Below are 25,519 nucleotides of genomic sequence, written 5' to 3' on the forward strand. Positions count from 1 at the left end.
CTCTCAACAGTTATTTGTTCTGTTCGGCTGGATCGCAAATTCATGCATCTCTTTGTGTCGGGTCGACTCAGCCAAACCTATGCGGACCCTTTATTGAGACTCGTGTCACACTACATCACCTGAGGCTGCAGAGTCTAGGCAACTGTTTAACAACCTCGCCAAGGTTTCCAGGAGACCAAACCCTGGCCTGATGCCTATCAAAGGGGCTCTTGCTAGCGTGTTGCATATGCTGTAGAGCCTCACCTGCGGCCAGCAACACGAGTCGAAGATTAGGTGGCGCACTCTGACACAGAATACTGGCCACACGCGAGGGAGCTGACAGTCCTCGATTATAACAGGGTGGCCGCCCTGTCAGAACGTAACTAATGGTATAGGTGGAGGGGTTGAAAAGCACTCGCTCTCAATCAACGCTGTCCTTGATCTACCAACGACTATCAACCAAAGGCCTCACCACCAAATATTGAACTCAGCTCATCAAAGCAGCGATGATGGCAAACCATACGCTGCTGGAGCGAGCAGCGACGAGCGGGTTGATGGAGTTCCCGCATGAGGCTCGAGGGGATTTCAAAAGTCACAATTTGGTGGAAGCGGCTCCGCGCATCGACTCCTTCACCGAGAAGGCGAAAGGACGAGCCACATTATTCCTGGGTGCTGCTATTTCCACGTTTAAGCCAGCGCAATTACCCATGTGGAATGACTTTGTGGAACTGTTATGGACGTCAGCGATGAAGGTCGCTGTGACAGACATTCAGCCTGATACAGGTGTGTATTGAGTATGACTAGCCGGGAATGGCCAGCTGATGTTATTTTTACAAGTGTCCGAGGGGATCTTGGGCTATTTCGACCGACTAAAAAGAACCGTACCGAACTATATGGTTACCGAAGTTATCTCGAGACGCCTAGGCCAGCAGTATTTGCAAGTGTTGGATGCCTTTCAGGCTGAGAAGCAAGACAATGGAATGTTCGCATGTAACAAGATACATACTTGGGCTGCTGAACTTCTTTCCACTGGCCAAGTTGCGGCCGTCATGACCACGAACTTTGACAACTACCTGGAGAAGGCTATCGAAAGCAAGACATCGCTCTTCTACCAGGTCGTTGGGGATCCTCACGTGGACGGCAGGGAGATTTCAGACCGTTTACCACTGACGACCTTGGACCGAAAACTGGTTCTGATTGTGAACGGGGCAAAAGCCTTTGCCTTCATACGATCTCTCATGCCGCAGCTGGGGAGTGGCAAAATAACCTTCCTCTTCAAGATCCACGGTTCGTGCTATGATCCAGTCAGCTGTATCGACACTCGATTACAGCGTGCCCAAGGCCTACCTTCTTTTGCGACCGATGTGCTCGATATTCTTCTCAAACGAACGGTATGGCTGGTTGCCGGCTTCAGCGGAAGTGATATGAATGACAACCTCGATTATCTTCGCTTCCTATCAAACAAGAGGCAAGCCTCAATTGTGTGGCTCATATTCCCCAAGAGCTCGTGTGAATCGTCAATTGAAGGCCTCACCCTGAGCATGGACCTTGCAGAGGATTCGCCTGTTGGATTTTGCCTTCTTAGTGGATATTTTCTCGGAGAAAGACATTCTGGCGAAAGCAAGTTCCCTCGCTTTGAGCAGAAGATCAAATCATGGGCCGAAGACCTGGGACCTCACTGGTGTAAACTGCTCCTGATCGACTTGGTTACTCTGTTTGAGGAGAGGAGTGGAGAAAGAGCTAACCCGAGATTTTTGCAAACACTCAATGGGGGAACGTCGCCGAGACAGGACTGGAACCGAATTCTGCAAAATATGAACCTCCAGACAGAAGGACATCAGGCAAGTCCTCCGGTATGTATTGTCCACGGGATCATACTGACAGAAGAATAAGGTCCGACCAGCAAAGAGCTGCTCCGAAGTATGGGAGACGTTAAGCCACGTCCTCAGAAACGAAAGCCCATCCATGCTTGAAGCGAAGCAGGGATTTTGTCAAAGGCTGAACGAAGGTCTCAAGGAGCTGCAGTTGCACCATGTGGAACTAGAAGAGGCAGCTTTGCTTCAGGTGCCTCCTCGCCATCACGCCCAGACATGGGTGGTGAGTGCCCTGAGCGGGTTGGCGATGCTCTGTGGAGGCAAGATGGAAGAAGCTGCCAGAGCGCTGCGCATATCAAGCGGGATTGCTTGGGTCGTCGGGAACTACGAGAGTCGCCATCTGATTGAGGACCTCCTGGCCTCTATTCTCCACGAGCGTCAAGCGTCAAGCGGATCCAGACCAACGAAGGCCAGCGCCATGCAACGGAGTGCAAAGTGCGTCGCGTTCAGCCCTTCGATGGACAACGTCAATTCAAAAATGAATCGGTTTGGTGTCCCTCCCGAAAATTATATGAGAGCCCTCCTGCACCGATCTATTTTGTTTGCAGATGGCATGGTTGTCCCTCCGAATACGATCACCAACTCCACGGTCTTTGTGGATGAGATATTGTTTCAAGGCGAGCGCGATCAGTTGGATGAAGTCTACATCCGCCATGTGTTCCCAATCTTATCCGCCAACCTCCAAGACGGCCCTCGCAAGTTACAACGATGTCGTGAGACGAGGGCCAAGCTATACATTTTTGAATCGGTCAGCGACGATCACATTGCGCAGATGGACGACTATTTCGATGATCCGGCGAATGCCCATCAGATCCTCTATTACGACGAACCGACCCTAAGCCGAGATTACGGCAGGTATTTGAGGACCGAGGTCGACCCTCTCCATCGAGACCAAACAATAGAACACCTTGTACAACTTTGGAACCACATTGAAGCAGGAGGTCATTGGGATGTGGATGACGACTATGTTGAACGTTCTTCAATTGCAAAACAGGCTGCTCAAGACCTTTCTGAAGCCCTTCATCTGCTATCAAAGCATCTTCCGGAGGCAGTCTTTCGATCACCGCTGTACAAGTTCGCAGATTTGTTTGACGAGGCAAGCGACAGAGACAGTGTGATCCAGTTTCTGATCAAGGACACCAGCGAAGACGCTAAGAGGCAGCTGTTGAAGGCGCGGGATCGCATCACCGAGAAACCATGGCTCTATGGTCCCTTCTGCCACGAGATATTCGATGCCCCATATCGCGCCACCATAACCTTCGATTACGCTTCACATGCTGAGAATGAAACGCTCATCTTTCTCGAGGAGGACGAGGTTCCTTCGTGGCAGTTCATGTCCTCAGTCGCCCACGCAGGAGACTCACGAAAGAGCTTCTCCACCTCAGCCATCTCTTCTGGCAGCCACAAGTACTCTTCCCTCCTCCTGAGCCAGATGCCGACAGCAGCATTGCTGGACATGAGGGACGACCTGGCTCCTGTTCGAGAGAAGATTTTTAATGGCGAGGAACTTCGGGCTGATGACGTGCAGATGATGAAGAGTGCCATGAGGTCCTTTGAAACCCGGTCGTTGGTCCTGCCTGAGGTTGACATCGAGGATATTGTTCATCTGGATAGCCGTATCAAGGAGCTAGCCCAAAAGCTACTTTCACAGTGTCTCTTCCTAGTGAGGAAGGGCCTCCCACTCGAGCCCATGTATGAAGAGGCTCAAGTCACTCTTCCGGGTCTGTTAGCATTGCGGCGGTAAGCTGATTGAAAGGATCATCGAGGAGGGTGTCTGCAGAACAGGGCAACCGCGAGAATAGAGGGTTGGGCATCTGGACGGTCTCCGTGCTTGTTCTTCGCCTTCGTTCTGTGGAATTAGAGGCCGGTAAGTATCTTCTTCAAAGCATTCTGCATGGCAAGATTGTGGAAAGATACAGGTTGGAGAAGGCGTGTAGCCATAGATAACCAGTCTCATGGAAAACCCTGGCCAACAGAGGCAATTGAGTGCCATCAAGTGACTTCGTCTTTGCCTCTTTCTTGCAGGAATACCCGGACCTCTTGTATGAGCAGCCGAGTTCAAGGATAAAGTGAAATAATCCGTCAAGGCAGCAAAGGAAGACCCGGTTGCAACGAGACGGCTGATCGTTCATGATGTGACAAGACTAATGGTGTAGATGAATGATAGAGTGGCGGTGTGTCCGAAGAGAAATCCCCTTCTACCAACCAGAGTTGCCACCGTCTTACGTGAATGAGCGCAGGTCAGACACCCTGCCACGAATCTCTCAACTTGGCTCGATGATTCTGTTGTTACCGATACAGTGTACACGGCTCAGTCCTACTCTCAAAGCCTCGTAATCGTGCCGCATATGCAGACTCGCAGCTTTGACGAAACCCAGAAGTCTCCCTGACGATGTTGTTCGATGAGAAGCAGGTGGTTGGCGCGTTCGACGACTTGGTTGCTCGGCAGATCATTCTTTATGGCCCCGAGACAGTCTTCACAACTAGGGATCAAGGGTTCGATGTGAGATACATTGTCCTTTTTTGTTTCGCTAATCCAATGCACGGACTGACGACGGCCTGAAGTTCGAGTTCCGCATCTGTCCATCGTTGGCATCGAAACCTGCGACGGCCGATGCAACCAACAATGCCGCCTTTGACCAGCTCCCTAAATATGGGCCTGGGAGCGACCTCGTCGACGCAGACCCAGCCCTCATTGTGACCAAGGTCCATGGGACGCATCTTCTGGTTCTGAACCGTTTCGCCGTCTTTCGACCACAGTACCTGATCTTGACCCTCGATTCGTTCAGGCGACAGACGGAGAATCTCGACAAGACAGATCTCTCAGCCGCATGGGTTGTTCTAAACCAATTGAGCCATGAGCATTTTATCATGTTCAACTGCGGGAACGAGGCCGGTTGCAGCAGACTCCACAAACACATGCAGGTGATTCCTTGCTCGGACGGCTTGACGCTGTTTCCCGACCTGGAGGCACTCAATCCCGAGAACATTCCGTTCAGATACTTCATCCAACCTCTCCAGCCTGCAGCAGAGAGCACACTAGACTCCTTGCTTCCAGTATACGAGAGGCTACGCAACGAGGCGTACACGGCCTGGCAAAGCTGTTCCAGGGACACTCTCGACTACTTCCCTCACAACATGATGCTTACGAAAAGGTGGATGATGGTTGTGCCCCGGCGGAGAGTGGCAGTGCAAGGAGCGAGTGCCAACGCTGCCGGTATGATGGGCATGGTCTGGACGACGAATACACAACAGCTGGAGCAATGGCAAAAGCTGGGACCCGCACAGGTTTTGGCAGAACTTGGTGTGGCAACAAGAAAAGATACCTGATAGCAGCCACGTCTATGCACATGAAACCTGGTTCCCAAGACGCTCAAGAGTTTCTCGCAAATGGTCAGCAGTCGTCAGCAAGCTCGCTCTTTGAGGACCAAACGGCCGTCATCCTCACTTCAAGATCCCATCCCTGGTCAATCCCTCGTACAGCGCCCATGCACAAAGCGTCTTCGCATCTCTCGCTCCTTCTCTCCACAGCTCTTTGTACTCGACCAGCTTCACCTTGATCTTTTCTCTTTCTTTGGGGTTCCCAGTCAATTTGCCTCTCAGTTCCGCAAGTTCCTTGTGCGACATGGTCCTCTCCCACAAGAACAGGGCGATAAACTCGTCACACCCTCCAGGGCTGGGATACATTGCCTTTTGCAAGTGGCTTTCAATACCTGTGGAGTTTCTCAGCGCCATCTCCGTCATGTCGACGAGCTCCCCCTGTGGTACTTTCCAGCCTGTCTCCTCGCGGATCTCGGTCGCCGCAGCGCCCACAAAGGTACCCGACTCGTCAATCATCCCAGCCGGGATCTCATAGAAAGTAAGACTCCCAGCGGGTATCCGGGGCTGTTGCGTCATGACGACAAATCTGTCGTCGCTGTCCCCTTCTGGCCGGACAATCATGAGGATGGCCACGCTGCCACCGCGTAAGAAGACGATGCCAGGCAATGGTCGTGGATCGGCGGCATTCTGCACCACTGTCTCCATCAAGATAAAGCCGATGCGAGGCCCGAACCATTCCACCGAATGGACATTGATCGAACGTAATTGATAGGGGTCCTTCTTATCGTAAAAGGCATGTGTAGCCTCGGACTTTTGCAACTTGATGGATTTCTGCAGTGTTGCGAGCCAGTCCTTAAAGGGACGAAACGCGAGCAGCTCGTCCTGGGTGACGTTCGTCGGGATTGTCACCTCGACGCTCGGAGAGACCTTGGGTAGGATGAACGAGGGCATGATGGCTAAGAATATGTTTCTGCTCTACGCGCCACAGGTACTTATAAACCGCTGGTCAATACCTCAACATCACCTGCGAGAATGCAAAGATATGCATATATTTCTCTGCAGCCTTTCAAGGGTCCCCCAAATCTGATCAGGCTCAACTGCTGCCTACCAAGAGTTGCGAAAAATAGGTCAAAGCCAGTGGCAGGCAGTCAAATAGACATTGGCGAATGGACTGTGCAACATTGATTGGCATTGTTTCTGCTCACATTCTCAACACGAGCAACAATCCAGCGGCAAGTCCCGGAGATACGAAGCGCGCCGCAGCCCCCCTTGGAGAGTCTGGGTGTTCGTCGACGGTTGGTGCTATGCATACGAGTGGCGCTACTGTTGAAACGGCTTCTAGGCACTGGGGGGCCTGGTTCTGTTGCTATTTGCTGTCAAGGGTGCCATGGGTCCTCAGCTGAATCGGCCCCCTTTTACCGAGACCAGGCTGCATACCTAGTCACTTGTACTTCAATCTGGACGACCAGTACCAATTACAGCTAACTGCCCGGGAATGAGTGGACCAACGGTGGACGAGGGGTGAGCGTTTGGCACAACCCAAAGCGTTTTGGGCCCCGGGGCCATGCTCCTTCAACCATGCTTGTTTCAGACAGACGTCCGGACATTCTAAGGCTGGAGAGCCTCATACATCTACTTGGACGTCCTTTCACCTGGTTCCAAATGCTCCCCTCTCTGCCTGAACCATGCCATCTCGAATTCCTCTGGATTCTTCACAATGGTCTGTAAGGTGTGCCATGATATGTTGTACGGACACAAGGGCCGCCGGGATTCTGGCTCACAACTGGCCCTGAGTTTCTGGCACCATGAAACGGCAGAAAACGTCAAGGCAGCCGCCGAGGATGCAGAATGCTATCTCTGCCGTGTCATCGACGAGAAACTGAGAGATCTCCATATCAACCCTCCCGTCGGTCCCGAGAGGAGCTGGTTCCTCTGTGCGTTGTTGCAACGATTTCCTCGCTATAATGGTGTCTATCGTCTGGACATCAAGCTTGAACAGACCAAGACGACAGTCGCAAGCTTCGTCTTAAAACAGAATGGTATGTTGCCATTGCTGCAGTCCCTCTACAGAGATTGTTGACGTGGATCAAAGACGCCGATATGCCCAGCCATCTTCAAACAACTCCCAGAAGCGCAAGTACATCGGATCCAGAGGTCTTCGACCTGGCCAGAGATTGGATCGATGTATGCGCAAGAACCCATGCTAAATGTCAGACCGCTTCAAGTATACAATGGTACCCGACACGATTAATAGATCTGCGAGCTATGCCGGAAGCTGAGATGGAAATCGTACGGCTGGTGTCACAAAAGGACGCCGAGAAGAAGGACGGCCAACCACTCTTTGAAGGGAGATATGTTACTTTGAGCCATCGATGGGGGCATATGACAATCCCCAAACTCCGACATATGAATAGAGCCGACTTGCAAACTGCAATACCGTCAGAGAACCTCCCCACAACGTTCCAGCACGCAATGCAATTCGCACGAGAGTTAGGTGTGCGGTGGATATGGATCGATGCTCTCTGTATCATCCAGGGGGACGAACAAGATTGGCTCCATGAAAGTTCGCAGATGGACAAGGTATATGCTTTCAGCCATTGCAACATCTCCGCCACTGCAGCCATCGATGGCTCTGAAGGTCTATTCAACCGCAGGGACCCCGATCGGAAATGGTTCGACACAGTGAGCCTTCGAACACAAGACCTCTCAGGAGATGGACAGAAGGTAGTTGAGTGTACCATTTCCGATCTGTCATTCTGGGATCAATATGTCGACAATGCACCAGTCAATCGGCGATCTTGGGTTTTCCAGGAACGACTTCTGGCACCAAGGGTGTTGCATTGGTGTAAAGATCAAATTGCGTTTGAATGTCGCGAACTCGACAGAGCCGAATGCCGTCCAGAAGGCCTCCCCCATCTTCAGATGAGGGCGGGTCAGCTCATCGACCAGGCCCGCTTGAAGGCTATGGATCGGGAAGTCGGCAGGCGGCTCCGTGAGCTGAGACTGGCGGCGTTGCACAGTTCGTCACGTAGCAAAGGCTTAAAATGGATGGTGGAGGCCATTGATCCGAAGCTGTACCTTTACGAAGTCTGGAAACGGATGGTCGAGGTGTACACCAAGATGGAACTGAGCGACGAGAGAGACCGACTTATAGCATTGTCCGGCATTGCGAGAATGATGACAAGGATCTTGAGACTGGATGGAAGTGAGGACCAATATCTCGCCGGCATGTGGCAGAATTACCTGGCAAGCCAGTTACTGTGGTATGTCAACGACGGCGAGGAAGAAGGAAAGACGGCGCAGCCACTGCCGAACACTCGACCACGGCAATATCGTGCTCCCACCTTCTCATGGGCCTCAGTCGAAACTTCTCGTGGTGTCACCTTTCCAGAGACAACAGACAAGGGCATCCTGGTGGAAGTCCAGGTAGTCAGGCTAACCTATCGCACCGAGGATGACATGTTTGGCATTCTCACTGACGGCTATCTTGTTCTCAAAGGCGTGTTGAGGAGGATCGAGTTGACAGATGCAGAGCAGGATCAGAGCTCGTTGACCTCGATACGCAAGTCTATGGTAAGTTGTCGTCCACCAACCTTCCCGGGCGTGCTTTACTGATATGTACAGTGGCAATGGTATACTCCGAGTACCGCGCTCCTCGCTGTCACTGTGGTCAGCATATCGATATTACTGACGATGGTGACCCTAAGAACACTCTCCTGGCAACAGCACAGACTGATCTTGACATTGCTCTTCGCATCCACTCTTCTAAGCCCGGTGCACTTTGTCACCATGGGATTCCACGCTCGCAAGCAACGGCCTGCTGAGCCGGAGTATCCACGAAACCGATTCAGCTGGCGTTTGATGCAGAAGGGCCAGCCTATTGGCGACTCTCAGTCCATCGTATATCTGGACAGTCCTGCCAGTGAACCCTCGGTATTCGGCCCCAATGCACAAGTCTTTTGTTTACCAGTCTCTCAAGATGACCGGCATCTGAACTGCCTTCTCATCCAGGCCACCGATGGGGACCACGGGATCAGGTACAAACGAGTCGGGCTAACCAAGATCATGAACCTGTTCGACCAGGATGTGGAGGCGATCAAAGAGCCTCCGACCAGGAAAAAGGACAAAGCGTTGGGCAGGTACTACTGGGGTCCAAACACTCGATTCCGAGGCGAGAGCCATATCTGTATTATCTGAGAGGCACGAATATCCACCACGAGCTTCTCGCCGGTCGAAACCAGGAGAGTCTTGGGTTGCAAATCTGCACACGATGTGACTTTCGGGTTCCCACAGCTCGACCCGTGGTTGACCGCCCTCCAATTCCATGCTACACAGTGAGTGTCCAGCGCGGCCTTCTCACAAACCTCTACCACGTCGAGGCTGGCGGAAATATTGTTTCTAGATCGGCAGTCAGGGGCATATACTCGAAACTCAGCGAAGGGAAGTCTTACCCAGCACCGCCTGCTGTTCAGGATTCGGGTCGAATCTCGGGTCATTTCCCATGATATCTCGCTTGTGTCTCTCCACGCCACTCTCCAACTCACGGTATTCACTTCCCATGATGCTAATGGTACAGCCGTTATATGCTTCATTTGCAGCCAAGAATGCGGCTGCCCTGGCTGTTTCCTCGACCGTGCTCACAGGAATGCCGACCTCCTTGAGCTTTGGAATCAACCATTCCACGCTTCTCGTCGCTGCGGTGTCGGTGATATGGGGGGCGATCGAATTCACGCGGACGTTCCAAGCTGGCGTGTGATTTCTCAGTCCACGCATCAAGCCCAGCATCCCATGCTTCGCGGTAGCATACACAGGGATTGATTGACAATCATAGCCACTCCGAGACACTGTCGACACGATGACTCCGCCCTGGGGATCTTGGTATCGCATATAATGCAGCGCCAACTTCACGGTATACATCTGGCCGATCAGAGTGACTCTAAGACAGTCAAACTCGGGCTTGATGGGATCACCATTGGCGTCCTGCTTGAATTTGTAGTCGCCGCGGTCACCAAAGCCAGCGTTGGGTACGACTATATCGATTCGACCAAACAATTGCTGAGCCTTTTTGAACAGGGCAAGCAGATCGTCCCAGCTTCCAGCGTCCGTCTTTTGGTACACTGGACCATCGATAGGCTGAGTCGGTGGCTGCACATCGCCGATCAAGACTTTGACGCCACATCTGGTCAAGTAATGCACGATACCTATGTCCCTGGAATCAGTGTTCTTATCACCTCGAGGAACGGAGGGTCGAAAAGATGCCAAGAGAGTCCACGTGACTTCTAGTACAGGCATTCCCAGCCTCTTGTCAACCTTTCACACTATGACAAAAGAGAGAGGGTTTCCTGTGGCTTGTCTGGCGCCATAATGCTGACCTGCGCTGGAGGATGAAATGTCGCATACCTTGGCCGATACCTGGTCGCGAGAGTCAGCACAACTGATCATACCTTTGGACCATGTCGACGAGAGACTGACCTGAAGAACCGCCTGTCACGATCGCAGATTTCCCCCGCAATTTGTCCCCTACACAACAGGACGAGTCAGTTTCCCTTGATCTGCTGACATTTTGGGCTTCCGGCTATCCCTGGCTTTGAGCTTACCAATGTCATCGTCGGTGATCTTGACCTCTGTCATGTCTGTTATAAGCTCTTCGGCGCAAATCTTACAGAGTCAGTATTGTGAAGCGCCTTCTGTCTAGACTTGTGTATAGAAGAGATCGGTCTTAAGTTGTCCACCCCTACAAGCCTCGCCTTCAACAAGCGAGGGTACTCCTCCTTCCCATCTGCAATCCCTCAAACCGACGCACGGCATATTGTAACCAAGGCAGTAATTGCCTGATTTGGGATTCTTTACCAGGTACATCCCTGACGACTCGTACAGTAGCGCGGGGGAATTCTGAGGCTTTCCTCGGCGCGTTCGGCTATCCTGAAACATCTTTGATTTGCATATACCGGCCGTGGATGAAAATGAGAACTATTTATTCAGCAAAGGCGGGGAGCAACCGAGCTTCGGTTATCATCTGTTCGCGGAGAATCAAGGCTTCCCACCAGCTGACATTGGGGAGCTGGGTAGATATTGTCGCGAACCAGCTTGGTCTTTGTTGAGATCCCTTCTATATCGACCTCGACCAAAAACTCTAACGGCGAAAGCAACCATGGCAGCCGGCGATCCAGGCTCTATCCGCTCTCAATTGATTGGCGCATGGGAGTTGATTGAATACTACGCCTACCTGCCCCATGATGAATCAAACAGAGTCTATCCAATGGGCCAGGATGCAAAGGGCATCATCATGTACACCCCCGATGGCTACATGTCGGCCCAACTCCAGACGCCAGGACAGAAGCCCTTTGGAGAGTGGGCAGGGCGCAAGACCGGCTCAGATGCCGACTGGGCGGCCGTTGGACGAAACTATGTCGCATATACGGGTGCGTTCTATCTGGACGAACGCGGTGACGCCAAAGGACGGCCGATTTTGAAGCACAACATGAGGTACTCGAACCTGCCGTATCTGGTCGGTGACATCCAGAGGAGGATCATGAGATTTGTCGACGAGAGCGATGGCAAATACCTGGAGTTGAGCTTGGACGATCCCGCCAAGTTCGAGGGTGAGGACCGTATGATTCGGGTGAGATGGCGAAGGCTGCCTTTGAATCAAGCATCGACACCTCCGTGAGATTGAGACAACGGGAGGGCAAAAATGTATCGAGTGTCTGTCCAAATAAATGGTGAAGGCTTATCCTGCTTCCCCCTTTTATAAATGTGTATGTCTTGGTGTATCTCGCCTGTTGGGCATGTGATTCGAAAAGATCCTTGATGTGGAAATCGCCCATCTGTTGCCGTCGATCCGTCATTGAGAACATGTAGACGTACGCAGGGTCTATATAGGACGATGTGGACGAGCAAGAGAATGGATTGTGTTGGAGGCGCAGCTGCGGACAGCGGACAAGACAAGGGCGTCAAGATGATGATGTAAGGCACGTATCCCCAGTTTGTGCCTCTCGCGTTCAGTCAACGTTGTCCTTTCAAGTCCTCACAATTCCCCAACATCATAGCAAGAGCGTGGCTATAATCCCTCTACTAGAGAGAGAGAAAGAGAGAGAGAGAGAGAGAAAGAGAGAGAGAGAGAGAGAAAGAGAGAGAGAGAGAGAGAGACCTTAGATCCCCAGTCCAAAAGATGAGCTCGTCAAGTCGACACTTTCCAAACGACAAATCGCTCTCTCATCACGTGTGCGACGCCCACCAAGAACTCCTCGCCTCCCTCACGCGCATCAACACCCACAATCCTCCCGTCCAGACATGCTCGACCGGCTGGACCTTCCACGGCCTCTACTATGGCCCCACATCTGTGGCGTACTTGTTCTACCGCCTCTCTCAAATCTACCCGGACCTCACCTTCAAGGGCCAATCACTTCTGGACTGGGTTCAGGCATATCTGGACCTGGGGGCTCAGTCCGCCAATCGCCGTGAAGCTGTCGATTCGAGTCACTGTGGGATCGGGAACGAAGTCCTTGCACAGCTTGCCATCCGGGCGGCGATGGAGGAGGATCCCAGCCTCGCCCAGGAACTGTGTGCCTATGAGAGTGTCATCAATGGCGCGGGCGGGTCCGACGAGTGGCTGTACGGCCGCGCGGGATATCTTTATTACTTGCGCCTAGCGCGCTCTGGCTTTGGTGAGGAGGGCTCAAGGGCGAGGGACCTGCTCGAGGCCACCATCGACAAGACCGTGCGGCGGATCCTGGCCTCGAAACAGCCCTGGACGTGGCACGGCAAGGCGTACCTCGGCGCCGCGCACGGCGCGTTCGGCATCCTGTGCCAGATGGTCCTCTCGTCTCCGCCGTGTGTCCAGGCTGTCGAGCATCTCCTCTCGTCCCTCCTCGAGACGCAACTCCCCAGCGGGAACTTCCCGTCCTCTTTACCCCCCGGGTCCGACAGACTGGTCCAGTTCTGCCACGGCGGACCGGGCGTCGTCCTGGCCCTGAGATCTCTCCGGCCGCATTTCCCCATCCTCAAGGGGAAGATCGACTCGGCGATCAAAGCCGCCCAGGAAGACATTTGGGAGAGGGGCCTGCTCACCAAACAGCCGTGTCTGTGTCATGGCATAGCGGGCAATGCGCTGGCCCTGGACGACGACACGCAGTTTCGGCATTTCCTGGCGTGCATGTCCACCGAAGCCCTCGAGGGCGATTTCGGGTGGTTGGGGGACGCCGGGCGAGACGACCAGCTTGTCGCTCTGTATACGGGAGAGGCGGGGAGGGCGTGGGCATGGGCCGTTGCGGACAAGGGACTCGGTGAAAAGACATGCATTGGTTTCAACGATCTATGAATCTAGTGCCTGCCAGGCGCCAAATACGGGAAAAAGGATTGAAGCGGTGTGTTGGCGCTGCTCCTGCTGGTGATCCCAGAAGGGGGGTTGATGAATCCCACCCTGTCGCGCCCACCACAATATTCAATCAGGACTTGAACACCTCACCAGCATCACCAAAGGGCATGTCCACGACCTTCCCGTCCTTGATGTACACCTCTTCCCAGCCGATGGTCCACTCTGCCGTGTTCCAGTCAAACAACTTGTCCTCGTCCGGCGCAATGACCTCGGCGTAGTACAGGTCCTCGCGGGCCTTGTGGAAGCACGACACGTCGGGCATGAGAAACTCGCCGATGCCGTCAAAGGTGAGTTTCTTTACGCCCTGGAGCGCCGGAAACCCTGCTATGGCGGACGAAATGAGCTCCGAAGGCGTGTGGTACTGTCCGATGCGAGAGTGAGCAGACTGTTTGAAAGGTATTTCGTAATCACATGCGTCCTAGCAGCGTGTGGTGGCAGTCTTTGAAGCTGGCTGATGTAACCCCCACGAGAACGGCAAGAGAGGCAGAAGGGGTGTACATGGCACCGCCATCTCTCTCAACAGCCTTCCAATAAATACTTCGAACAGGGAGCAAACTGACCTGTGTGTACTTGACGATACCATACTTTGCCAACCAATCCACCGCCAGGCCCCTGTGCGTCTCGGTCCAGTACTTCTGGAACTCGTCCTCGGAGAGGTGGCTCTTGCGTCGCGCGTAGAGCGTGAGTTTGACCATGCGCTGTTTCGTCGCCATGGTTGTCCAAGCTTCTTTTTGGGAGAAGGTAGAAGTGGGTGAGAGGAAAATAAATTTGATGACGGCACGTCTTGATTTGACCAGTACGTAGCTCGATGTCAGGTACTTTTGAGTGAATAATCCGACCTTGATGGACCGAAAAGGGAGGCGGGAGAGAGGAAGGTAGGAAGGTAGAAAGGTGATTTTCTTCAGAAGAAAGACGGCGGAAGGTTTTCAAGGCACGGACGAGTACCTACATATGTACCTAGGTAGGTACCTACTGTAAACTGGAATACCTACATATAATCGTATTCCTTGTATTTCTAGGTACAACGGGACGGCGAGAACGGTACCTAGCTCGCCGAGTAGGTAGGTAGGTAGGTAGGTACCCGAACCCAAGAGATCTGAGATCTTGCCCCGTCAAGCCGTGCACCCGTGCCACACACGCAGCCTCGTTGAAATCCCCCCGCATTCCATCCGCGCGGGACAAGGCTGCGCTAAATCAATGGATTTTCGTCCCGAAGCAAAGCGCGTTATTCTTCCCCCCCCAAATTTCTCCGCTTGGTGAAGGATGAGAGGGCCATCTCAATTGAAGCTTCTCTTCTCATCTGTCATCGCAGACTGTGGCTCCTTGTGCGCCTATCCCTTTGTTCTCTTTACTTTACTTGAACAGCGGGGCCGGGTGTCTGAAGAGACGGGAACCACCAACACACAGCAATAGCAGACACAGCACCCAGAGTGGACTGGGAAACAAAACTAATCATGCCTTCTGCGTCGACCACCACCGCGACGACACCCGCAACGCCCACAGCGCACCCTGACATCCCACCGTTCCCTTCGCCCTCGACGTTCGCGTTCCTCCCTGACATCTGGCTTCTTCTGGTGCGGCTGGACCTGCTGAACCCAGAGCGACAGCATCTGCGGCCCCTCACAGAGGCACAGACACAAGCTCAGACGAACGGCCACCAACAAAGCACCGCCAACCAAACACAACAGCCACTTTCGGTGTCTTTGTCAATATCATCATCACAGCAGGGGCAACAGGCGTCTCAAAACCCCCCGTCGACGACACCGTCGCAGCAAAGCCAGGCGCTGCCACCTCCTCCCCTTCCCGGTGCGGGCGCAGCTGCAACAGCGCCAACGACGACGACAACAACAACAGGAGCAGCAGCAACAACACTATTCTACGGCGCGCCGCCCCTTGACCTCAAAGACCTCCCCGCGCAGGTTTACCCGCTGAAACAGCGCCTGGCCAAGGCTCGCGCGGCGGTGACCGCGCTGCCGGACGTGGACCGCACGGTGGCCGAACAGGAAGACGAGATCCGCCGGCTAGAGCGTATGATCAAGGGGCTCAAAGGGCGGCTCCTTCGTTTGGGAGAGGTTGCTGCCGAGGCGGGCACCGAACAAGTGCGGGATGTTGAGATGACGGATCCGGGGGCGCAGGGAGGGATTGAGGATGGAGGTGCTGGTGTCGCAGAAGGAGGAGGATGAGCATGATGATGGATAGGAAAGAGAAGACAAAAAAAGACAAACACTGTGGGAATGAGCCATGAGGGCAGGGACTAAATTCACAAGTGCGAAGCCGGCTCGAATGACCCCAGCTACAACCACAACTAAACAACCTCCCCCCTTTGGCTCTCTGCATCCCTCCCAGACTACCTACTCAACTACCTACGTCTGTACCATCCAGGTATCGACTGAAAAGGGCCTTGACACCCGCGGAAAAAGCATTCGCACCAGGAGAATGCCGATTTCCCTGCGCAAAAAGGCGGGACGAGAACGAGATTGTCCCGGTAAAGGACAGACTCGGACTGTCTACACTGCCCCGTAGGACAGGACGTACAGGCAGAATCCATGAAAGAAGAAGGAGAAGACGAACAAGCTCAAGAGATATAACGGGCACCAAAACTGCCAGGGAGGGGTGAACAGACGAGAATGAAATACGAAGCACTCTTGAGAGATCTGAAGGATGACAGAACACTCGATTTTCAGTCATTTATACTCGTTATCTCGTCACACGGACGCGTTTGTGCTTGTGCTCATATCATATGCTATCATCTGGCTAACACGCCATGCAACGATATGCTATTGCAACCGAGCCGAGTTTCTACGACCTTGATTTCTTGATATTGATTGATTGATCGACTGCAAGTCAACCTCCAAATTCAAAGACGGCACTTAGGTTAACTAGGTAGGTATCGTTGAAGATACAGATTCCAGGCTCTTTTCTTTCTCACCAGCCCATAAAAGTTTCCCACAGTCGTTGAAAAGTCTTGAGAGTCACACCATCATGACCGCACGCATTTGCGGCCAGAGATACACCGCCAGGAAAAAAGGGAACGCCAATTCACATCACATCATGACGCCTGTGCATTTTTTCTTCCCAGGAAAGAGGAGAGTTTACACCGGCAAGGGGAAACTCGAGGCCCACTCGGCGATCTCGGCCCTCAGCTTCAAGATCTCGTCGACGCTTTCGCTGCTCACCTTCTCCTTGAAGTCTTTCAGCTTGTTGGCCTCCTTGGGCAGTTCTCCCTGGACCTTCTTGCACAGCTTGATGCTCGCGTCAATGTACCTGGCCACCTTCTTGAAGTCTTCCTCGCCGAACCCGCGCGAGGTCATGGCTGGTGCACCAATGCGGATGCCACAAGGGGTCAACGCCGACTTGTCTCCGGGGATGCTGTTCTTGTTGCATGCAATGTTGATCTGCTCCAACACGGCCTCGACTCTCGCGCCGTCCAGAGACTGGGGTCGGAGATCCAGAAGGACCATGTGTGAGTCTGTCCCGTCTGCAACAAGTTTGTAGCCCAGCTCCTTGAACTCAACTTCCAGCGCTTTGGCGTTCTTGATCACCTGCTCCTGATACGCGCGGAACTCAGGCGTTGCCGCTTGCTTCAGAGCGACTGCCAACGCGGTGATTGTGTGGTTGTGCGGGCCACCCTGGTGACCAGGGAAGACGGAGAAATTGATGGGGCCCTCGAGGTCGTAGAGGGTTTGTTTCCCGGTCTTGGGGTCTGTGCTGCGCACACCCTTGCGGTAGAAGATCATCGCTCCTCGGGGACCACGCAGGGATTTGTGGGTGGTCGTGGTGACGACGTCGGCGTGTTCGAAGGGGCTTGGGATGACACCTGCGGCGATCAATCCAGAGATGTGTGCCATGTCCACGATCAGATACGCGCCGACTTTGTCTGCGATTTGTCTCATGCGGGCATAGTCGATCAGACGGCAGTATGCGGAGGTTCCTGCGACGATACACTTGGGGCGATACATAAGCGCATTCTCTTCGAGGCGGTCATAATCGATGATGCCAGTCTCGAGGTTGACTCGGTATGGGAAGGTCTCGAAGTAGGTCGAAACTGCGGAGATCCTGGGTCTTTGTTAATACACCATCCCAACATCAACGACGTATGTCTGGGCATGTTCTTGCTTACTTCCTCTGCGCCGTCTGGTACCCGTGACTCAGATGTCCTCCATGCGGCAGATCCAACCCCATCAACCGATCATGAGGCCTCATCAGCGCCTGGTATACTTGCAGGTTTGCGGGGCTGCCGCTCAAGCACTGTACGTTGACGCCCCACTTCTCCGGGTCTAAATGGAAGGCCTTCAAGGCCCGGCTTTGACACGTGAGTTCGATGGCATCGATGAACTGGTTGCCGCCATAGTAACGCGCGCCGGGGTAGCCTTCGCTGTACTTATTGGACATGGGGGAGCCGAGGGCGTCGAAGACAGCCCGGGAGGTGACGTTCTCCGAGGCAATGAGGATGATGGACTCGCGTTGACGCTTGATTTCTTTTTTCTGTGCATACAGCATTGTGTGAGCATGTTATACATGTATATACGCATGTGATTGTAGGGAGAGGTCTTGGTAGGTGCTGAGATAGAGCGAGGGAACGACGTACCATGATCTCTGCGATCTCCGGATCCGAGTCGACGAGGGACTTCTCGAGCATCTATACAGCCGCAAGAAACAATCTCCAGTCAGCAAGGTTAAGTCCTCTCCATTGACAGGAATGGGGTAGTAGCATTGACAGAACCACAGGAGAGTTGCCCTCTCAAACTTACCTCTCGATGAGTCTGGGAGAGAGCATAGCTGCTCGTAGGTGCGGAACCCATGATTGCTGGAGTTGTTACAAGTCAATGCTGGTGAAGACCGCAGTGATTCAGAGGTAGTGCCTAGCAGAGGAGTGCCAGACAATTGAAGAAAACAAGGAACAGAGGAAGAGAGAGAGAATCGCGGACTGCAAAATATGGAGGGACACGGGAGCACCTTTTTTCTTTCTTTTCTGCGTGTGATACTTCCCCGCGAAAAAGTGTATTCATGCCACATTTTGGGAAAAAGTTGCCAGGGTCTGTCACCCGGTTGGTCCAGGCACGCCAGGGTATAAGTACGGTGGAGCATATTATCACTACGCCCGCTTTGAAAATAGTTAGCTCATGTGCTCATGTGCTCATGTGCTATACCCAAGTACAAACATCGCAATCCCATCCATCATCCATCAGCACCAGCCAAGGGAAATCTATCAACCGGGCCATCTCGCCCACTCCCTCTACAGAACCTATCCATCAACCAGCTTCCGCTTCTTTTTCTTCTTCTTTTCGCTCGAGGCTGGCGTGACTGCACCCCGCAGCTTCTTCTCCGGACTCTTTTCGTTGCCTGCTTCTCCATTGGCCTGTTTCTGTCGTGCTTTTCTAGACTGTGCCGGGGAAGAAGGTGCCTGGTGGTCAACGTCGGGTGGAAGCTGCAATGTATCACGCATCTCCACATCTTCTGGCTCATCCCCTTGCGACGGAAAGACTCCATAAGGCACATAGCGCATCTTGAGTCCTTCGGGCTGTTTTCGGATTTGTTTAGGTGCGCCAGTCTGGGTTGCTGTGAAGACCACCGGCGTCCCTGCCTCTGGCTGGGATTTGGACTTTGTCGTATCGACCTCCCGCATGTGGAAGCTCCTTTCAATCTTCCCGGAGCACAGCTTGTACTTCCCGCCGGTGCCGCGAGGCAGGAGGATGACTTCGTCCTTGGGCGGCAGAGGGTTCATGCCATAATCGACGCCATTCCGACTCAGGATCGGTTGTCCTCTCAGCACTGCCTCGATGTCGAGCTCTTTGATTGAGTCGATGGAGACTGAACTGGGTACAGAGATGTGCCAAATTTGTTTATTGGACAAATCGTCGAAGAGATCCATGTCGGATGCATAGTCCGATGCCGACCACGTGAGCGGTTCGTAGCCTTTAGGAGGTCTGAAGGGCTTGGGAGGAATGCTGACTTTGTGTTTTGTGGTCGGTTTGACCCTCTTGTTTGACGGTGTCTCTGGGGGTCCCGGAGATGTTCTTTTTCGGCTGGATGAAGAGCTCGAACTTGACGCTGACTCCTGGTCTGATTCACCCTCCTCATCCTCGTCTTCTACTCTTTCTCGTTCTTCGTCGCCCGATTCTTCTTCTCCTTCATCGGTCTCGTTATCTGACGCTGTTGTGGAAGATGAGGCATTCGAAGGCAACACCTCCCGACTGTGTTTCAACGACGAAGCCTTGGTACCATTCAGAGTCTCCGATTGAGATGATCTCGACTTTGAATTTGGAGTTTTCCGCTTCGAAGCAGGTCTGCCTTCAGCCTCGTCGCTCGAATCATAGATTCTCGCTTCGCTGAGGGCACTTTCCCGCGCGACCGGGGAAGTTTTGCCCATGTCTGGGGATTTTCGTATGCAAAGCCTTGTATAGGCAGAGTGTTGATCAAAGTGAAATAAAAAAAGTTGGAGAAATTTGAAGAGGTGGATCTGCAAGCAGCAAATAACCTTAGACGGGAACAGCCGGAGCTAATCCATCTATGGTATAGCCTGTCTGAGGGTTTTCACCCAGCGACTTTGTGTGCAGCTGCGAGTGGGTGATTCTGTGCTCTCCATAACTTCATTTTATGCCAGCTAGTACGTCAAAATCTCTTTTACGGTAGCTCAAAGGTGCTGACAGCGGAACAGATGGTGGAAAACTAAGCGCAGTCGCAAGACGGCGGCTCTTGCGCGATGTGCAGGAGACTGCATCGAGTTCCCGCGAAGTCGCTCCTGCATCAGCATCAAAGTCCATTCTGAGTGAGGCTGCATCTATTGTTCCGCCCGTGGAGAGTGCCAGCTCGTCTGAGAATGAAGGAACCCAGAGTTCAAACCAGTTTGCAACGCTTGTTGAAGCTTCTGCAGTGCAGTTTAGCTCGACTCGAGAAATTGAGCAGTTGACTGAGCGATCAGTCAAGATCAAACTCTCCCGACGCCAGGTATGACCAAAGCGAACATGGCGAAGTTATACTGACTTCCCCAGAAATGTGTTGTATTGGGAGCATACACGTTGTGGGTCAAGCAAGGAACTATTTCCCTCTACGGCGCGCTTCTTACTGCTACGACGGTTACTTATCGCATCTATGCTCCCGCGACTCATGCACTTCCTCTGATTGAAGCTCTGAGCTCGAGTGCCGAAATTCAACTTGATTCTCTCGATGACGGGGTCAGGGATCTTCCTTACGTCGGACTCCGGGGAATGTGGACTCCGTTTGGCGTCAACCCCGAGGTGTCATCTTTCTACGTGCTGGGCCACTCTTTTGAACAAGATCCGAAGGCTCCAAGGCGTCTGAAGGAGCTGGACACCACCTGCTGGAAATCACTGTTGACAGACTTTTCCGCTCCTGACACAATCACGCCACGAAGAGTTCTAATATACGGCAAACGTTCATCGGGGCTTTCGACCTTGACGCGGTGTATTCTCAATCGCCTCCTCACCAAAAGGTCCGCCCGAACAGATAATACCTACCAGAAAGGCGTCATCCTGTTGGACCTAGACACGAATATGCCAGAGTTTGCGCCTCCAGGAATGATCAGTCTAGTGCATATTGCGAGCCCCGTTTTTGGCCCCCCGTTCGCCAACATCCTGCCCGCGTATGGAGAAGGATCCAACCGGGTGTTGGCAAAACATTTCCTTGGTGACGTAGAATCAAGAGATCTGGCCAACTGGCACATTGATCGCATCTTGGATTTACTTGATGTTGAACAAAAGTGTCGCAGCGAATTTGAGGGTGCACCAGTCCTTGTTACATGCGGAAAGTGGCTGAATGGCATCAACAATACCATGGCGACCAAGCTTTGGAAGATGCTGTCTCCGTCTGATATTGTTTGTCTGGACTCCAGTCCAGGATCACCCCATTTGGAGCCGTGGAAACTTCTCGCAGAGATGGGAAGTTGTCGCATCCACCAGTTTCCGGCTCAGGTCTTTGACAAAATATCTCCGGTCCGGGAGCACGACCTTCAGATGCAATCATCCTTCCATGTGAGAGACACACCTTTCGACCGCCCATACTGGGACGACACTCCGGTTTTAGTAACGGCATCTCAGTCTCTGGCCCTGACATACGGGGGCATTGCCGCAAATATCTCGGCAATCATCCTGCTTGGAGGCCATGTCGCACCTGAGGACACTTATGATGCGCTGGAAGGAAGTATTGTTGCTGTATTGGCACTCAGAACCCCCGCTGCTGCAAATGCAACATGTGATGTCAGCGAAATCGGTGCAAGTAATCAGCATAGCCAACGAAACGGAATATATCGGACGGAGGAAGATCTCCCGCTCTGGCAGCAGCAAGGTGAACTGGAAAGTTCCTTTCCGTTTCTGGCAGAGTGTTCTCGGTGTTTGGGGCTCGCTCTTGTGCAGGAGATCGACATCCCCAAAAGGAAGATCACTCTTATTACAGCAGGCGAACTGCAGGTGCATGAGATCCAGGAACAAGATCGCCGTGTAGCCCTCGTGGTGCCAAAAGCAACCACAGATGGAAGATTCAAGCCAGATTGGGCGCAGAGGGAGTTGTATTACAGAAAGAAGACCGACAGCCAAACAAAATAACTGCGCAAGGGGCATCCAGTTGGGTGCCAGTCGTTTCTGAGCAGACGGCTATCGGCAGCAGTTCGACTTAGCCAAGCCAGCATCAGCAGAACGAATACTGGCGCGACCGGGTACTAGTTGGTAACTCTCTCGCATGAGCAGTGGCGCAAACGGTACACTAGACTGCAGGCGGATGCAAGTCAGAGAAGCCGAGAAGGGTTGGGCAAATGGGCGAGAAGATTATTACTCGCGGCGAGCGTCGCCCACAATTGCCTCGATCGCAAGAGACTTCAGTCATCGAGCCAGGCCTGATTGGATGCGGCCGAATGCCTAAGAATCCATCGAACAAGTGGAACAAGTGGCGGTCTGCGCCAGAAAAAGGCCCTCCAAGCCCTCCAAAAAGGCCAGACCATCATCACTGCCTCAACTTGTTCAACACCCGTGACAAAGGTGAATGAGACCACTGAAAAGTAAACTACTTGTACAACTTCTTGTCTTGTTGGCCGTGGACAGCGCCATTGTTCTGTACAAGTATTGTTCTCCCTCGCACCCTCAGACCATCTTCATCGAGATCTCTGATTTTCCCGCAACCAACGACGCCAATCTCCACATGTTCCGGACCCGCGGTTCCAGTTGACTTGTTACGTTTCCTAGGCTTCGCTCCCTTCCTTCGATCGAGCACACGAGCTCTTACCCTCCCCTTTGATCGTCATCTTCACCTCGTTGCGATTCACGCTTCGACTTGACTGCCGAGCTGAAGTGAATCCTCACCCAAGACACTCGACTGCTACCCTTATAAACACAGGCACTCATGGCTGGCCCCGCCTCAGCCCGCTGCGTCCGCCTGACAAACCGAAACATGTGCAACGTCCACCTCCTCAGACTGTAGCAGAGTTTGTGGATAGGTTGAGAGAAAAAGAGACAAAAGAGAGGACGAGAAGAACACCATGGACTTCACTCTCGCACTCACCCATTTCTGCGAGGCGCATGGCCCCAAATCCGTTCTCTGTACACAAGTCCTTCCGCTGGAATGTGCACTATGCCTTCCACCGTCGCCTCCTCTGAGAGCGTCTTCATCCACCGAATCACTTACCACCCAGGTCCAGAATTCCTCCCTTGAATCCTCACAAGCCCTGCAGACACCGGCGACACTGAGAAAAACCGACACGAATTCCACCTGGCCTACCGACATTTCTGGCGCATCCACCGCGATCGACTCGGAAACAGAACCTGAAAGCCCTACCATCGAGAAGCACCCCCTCTTTCAGACAGTTGACCAGACGCGGACGCTCTCGTCACAGTGGCGCTATGGTCGCAATCAAGACGATACCTGTGCCAGCTGCAGTTTCTCCATTCCCAAGTCAGTAGCGGAAAGGCTCCCTGCCGGCGCACCTGGTAGCAAGAGGGCGGATCATCAAAATCCAGTCAACACAGGGGCACCAGTGCTTCGCTCAAGGGAATTTGTATGTCTACGAGAGAGGAAGAGAAGGAATAGCAGTTTTAATATCTCCGACGAGTCCAAACCCTCGTCCTACGGCTCATCGGTCACGTCATCTGACTCGTTCCATACGACATCGCATCCACAGTCTCATCGATCCGATGATTGCCACGATCACACGTTAACATACCTCACCGCCAAATCTCCCGCCGACCGTGAGAGCTATGCGCAACTACGTGCTTCGGTGATTCGAACTTTGTCGTGTGAACTCCTCCCACGAGGCATGTCAGACGGCCCTCTCTGCTTCGGTGATTCGAACACGGGCTATACCATTGCATATGTCTTCCGACTCACTGATCTCAAAGCCCGGGGTCGACGGCGGGCCTACGCTTTCCTCGCCCTAGCAGGGAAAGACGCCAGTCGCGCCTTTCAGGCTTGTCCCATGCTTTGGGAATCGTTCGCCCGGATGGCCAAGGGCATTGAAGCAGCAGCTCAGCAGCAACGGTGCAAAGAAGAAAAAGAGGCCGAGTCCCTGGACGTCAGTGGTAAATCGACTGCCAGGAATTACACTCCTGTGTCTTCCTTCTTGACGGCTCGGTCGGTTGACCCAGACGGCCACCCGCGGCGTGTTGGGCAAGCTACACCGCGTAGCTTAGCAGAGATCGTAGGCGACGAAAACATCTTTACTTTCCTGCACCAATATTTTGTCGCCATCCTGCGCTGCCTGGGTGAGCGCTTTGGTGGACCACCACTGGCCGAAAATCCCATGGTCTATCACTCTACGAGTGAAGAGTTACCCCGTTTCAGCAAAGCCGATGTTGTCCAGGCCAGAGACCACGGACACGGTACCAGTGTGGGTCTCTCTGACTCGCAAAAGTCTGACAGGAGTCATCTCGAAAGGCTAAGAGACCAAGATACGACACCAACACCACAGCTTTATCAGATGAGCTCTAGCAAGACCTGGCCTCTGCAACAGTCACAGCAGCAAGGGACAGTCGAGCCAATCTCGATGGAGGGGAAAGGCCATGCAAGCGAGGATTGCAAATCAGATGTTGACCTTGCCACATCGCAAGCCAGAAAGACCACCAGAGAAAAGGACAAGAACAAGTTGTTCGCCACTACCAATATGACTTTGAAGAAGCTGAACCCGCAATGTGCTGTGCCCATGGCCGTCACTGAGACGGCACAGCGACAGGTTGTCGTCTAGCGTGAGTTGACAGACTGACAACTGTGCGGGAAGCCCGGTATGATGAAAAATCAACGACCGGGTAACGTACACTGGAGATGGAGATTTGATGAATACGAATTGGCCTCAAACCTTATGATACCCATCACGACGGCCGAGCCGGGACAAAAGAGTCCCGGCACTGATTCTCTGGTGCGTGATTTGCGCCCAGACAACGGGGAATGAATTCTTAGGGAGGATATCCTCCCTCGCATGGTACGGAGCAAAAGGGATCTTACAAAGGGGGGTTGGTTGGGTGGGAGGGCGGCGGCGGCATTTTCGAGCAGAGTGTTCTTCTGCATATCGCGGCGAGATACAGGCGTCTTTTTCATGCCATGCTATGCTATGCCATGTGTCTTGTCTTTTTTCCCGTCTAAGCAAGATGATACCACGATACATCGAGTTGAGCCTTGGAGTTATGGGTTGGTGGACGGATGGATGGCTGCATGTGAGTGTGTACGTTATCGAGAGCTGTACGTCTACATACGTGACTGTGGACCTATCTCCTTCTATCTAGTAACTGTCGGTCCCTCCCTACAGAGGTACAGAGGTACATAGGTACCGGATCTGTCTGTACTCGCAAGCCCAGGTGCCTAGTCAACTTCCTAGCTACAACTACTACTACATAGGTAGAGAAGATATAATCGATCGACCTACGGAGTTTCTTTTTTCTTTCTTGGGAGAAGTGGTTGTTGCTGCTGTTATACCCAGGCATAGGATGCATAGTATGTATGGTATGCATACAATCCCGTATCTGTCTCCTTG

The 25,519-nt window shown here is 53.0% G+C and overlaps 13 protein-coding genes across 13 annotated transcripts; 8 read left to right on the forward strand and 5 right to left on the reverse strand.

Moving 5' to 3' along the window:
- Positions 1-488: 488 nt before the first annotated feature.
- Positions 489-3,597, forward strand: AYO20_01106 (hypothetical protein; the record flags this gene model as incomplete). Its single annotated transcript, XM_022639413.1, has 3 exons — positions 489-762; positions 817-1,832; positions 1,873-3,597. 3 exons carry the CDS (start codon positions 489-491, stop codon positions 3,595-3,597), a joined length of 3,015 nt encoding a protein of 1,004 aa, XP_022504721.1.
- A 648-nt stretch (positions 3,598-4,245) lies between these two features.
- On the forward strand, positions 4,246-5,183 carry AYO20_01107 (hypothetical protein; the record flags this gene model as incomplete). The annotated part of the gene is made up of 2 exons (XM_022639414.1): positions 4,246-4,356; positions 4,419-5,183. 2 exons carry the CDS (start codon positions 4,246-4,248, stop codon positions 5,181-5,183), a joined length of 876 nt encoding a protein of 291 aa, XP_022504722.1.
- A 114-nt stretch (positions 5,184-5,297) lies between these two features.
- Positions 5,298-6,125, reverse strand: AYO20_01108 (hypothetical protein; the record flags this gene model as incomplete). The annotated part of the gene is made up of 1 exon (XM_022639415.1): positions 5,298-6,125. One exon carries the CDS (start codon positions 6,123-6,125, stop codon positions 5,298-5,300), a length of 828 nt encoding a protein of 275 aa, XP_022504723.1.
- Positions 6,126-6,891: 766 nt separating this feature from the next.
- On the forward strand, positions 6,892-9,371 carry AYO20_01109 (hypothetical protein; the record flags this gene model as incomplete). Its single annotated transcript, XM_022639416.1, has 3 exons — positions 6,892-7,213; positions 7,267-8,747; positions 8,799-9,371. The coding sequence occupies 3 exons, from the start codon at positions 6,892-6,894 to the stop codon at positions 9,369-9,371; spliced, it is 2,376 nt and encodes a 791-aa protein (XP_022504724.1).
- A 234-nt stretch (positions 9,372-9,605) lies between these two features.
- Positions 9,606-10,805, reverse strand: AYO20_01110 (hypothetical protein; the record flags this gene model as incomplete). The annotated part of the gene is made up of 4 exons (XM_022639417.1): positions 9,606-10,375; positions 10,575-10,586; positions 10,647-10,694; positions 10,772-10,805. The coding sequence occupies 4 exons, from the start codon at positions 10,803-10,805 to the stop codon at positions 9,606-9,608; spliced, it is 864 nt and encodes a 287-aa protein (XP_022504725.1).
- Positions 10,806-11,325: 520 nt separating this feature from the next.
- On the forward strand, positions 11,326-11,844 carry AYO20_01111 (hypothetical protein; the record flags this gene model as incomplete). The annotated part of the gene is made up of 1 exon (XM_022639418.1): positions 11,326-11,844. One exon carries the CDS (start codon positions 11,326-11,328, stop codon positions 11,842-11,844), a length of 519 nt encoding a protein of 172 aa, XP_022504726.1.
- Positions 11,845-12,345: 501 nt separating this feature from the next.
- On the forward strand, positions 12,346-13,494 carry AYO20_01112 (hypothetical protein; the record flags this gene model as incomplete). Its single annotated transcript, XM_022639419.1, has 1 exon — positions 12,346-13,494. The coding sequence occupies one exon, from the start codon at positions 12,346-12,348 to the stop codon at positions 13,492-13,494; it is 1,149 nt and encodes a 382-aa protein (XP_022504727.1).
- Positions 13,495-13,621: 127 nt separating this feature from the next.
- On the reverse strand, positions 13,622-14,264 carry AYO20_01113 (hypothetical protein; the record flags this gene model as incomplete). Its single annotated transcript, XM_022639420.1, has 2 exons — positions 13,622-13,969; positions 14,112-14,264. 2 exons carry the CDS (start codon positions 14,262-14,264, stop codon positions 13,622-13,624), a joined length of 501 nt encoding a protein of 166 aa, XP_022504728.1.
- Positions 14,265-15,005: 741 nt separating this feature from the next.
- AYO20_01114 (hypothetical protein) lies at positions 15,006-15,734 on the forward strand (the record flags this gene model as incomplete). The annotated part of the gene is made up of 1 exon (XM_022639421.1): positions 15,006-15,734. One exon carries the CDS (start codon positions 15,006-15,008, stop codon positions 15,732-15,734), a length of 729 nt encoding a protein of 242 aa, XP_022504729.1.
- A 909-nt stretch (positions 15,735-16,643) lies between these two features.
- Positions 16,644-18,353, reverse strand: AYO20_01115 (serine hydroxymethyltransferase, cytosolic; the record flags this gene model as incomplete). The annotated part of the gene is made up of 4 exons (XM_022639422.1): positions 16,644-17,607; positions 17,672-18,036; positions 18,140-18,190; positions 18,303-18,353. The coding sequence occupies 4 exons, from the start codon at positions 18,351-18,353 to the stop codon at positions 16,644-16,646; spliced, it is 1,431 nt and encodes a 476-aa protein (XP_022504730.1).
- Positions 18,354-18,796: 443 nt separating this feature from the next.
- Positions 18,797-19,921, reverse strand: AYO20_01116 (hypothetical protein; the record flags this gene model as incomplete). Its single annotated transcript, XM_022639423.1, has 1 exon — positions 18,797-19,921. The coding sequence occupies one exon, from the start codon at positions 19,919-19,921 to the stop codon at positions 18,797-18,799; it is 1,125 nt and encodes a 374-aa protein (XP_022504731.1).
- A 227-nt stretch (positions 19,922-20,148) lies between these two features.
- Positions 20,149-22,112, forward strand: AYO20_01117 (hypothetical protein; the record flags this gene model as incomplete). Its single annotated transcript, XM_022639424.1, has 3 exons — positions 20,149-20,158; positions 20,210-20,499; positions 20,544-22,112. 3 exons carry the CDS (start codon positions 20,149-20,151, stop codon positions 22,110-22,112), a joined length of 1,869 nt encoding a protein of 622 aa, XP_022504732.1.
- A 926-nt stretch (positions 22,113-23,038) lies between these two features.
- On the forward strand, positions 23,039-24,736 carry AYO20_01118 (hypothetical protein; the record flags this gene model as incomplete). The annotated part of the gene is made up of 1 exon (XM_022639425.1): positions 23,039-24,736. One exon carries the CDS (start codon positions 23,039-23,041, stop codon positions 24,734-24,736), a length of 1,698 nt encoding a protein of 565 aa, XP_022504733.1.
- Positions 24,737-25,519: the final 783 nt, after the last annotated feature.

This window comes from Fonsecaea nubica (genome assembly GCF_001646965.1).
Source record: "Fonsecaea nubica strain CBS 269.64 chromosome Unknown Scaff4, whole genome shotgun sequence".
NCBI lineage: Eukaryota > Fungi > Ascomycota > Eurotiomycetes > Chaetothyriales > Herpotrichiellaceae > Fonsecaea > Fonsecaea nubica.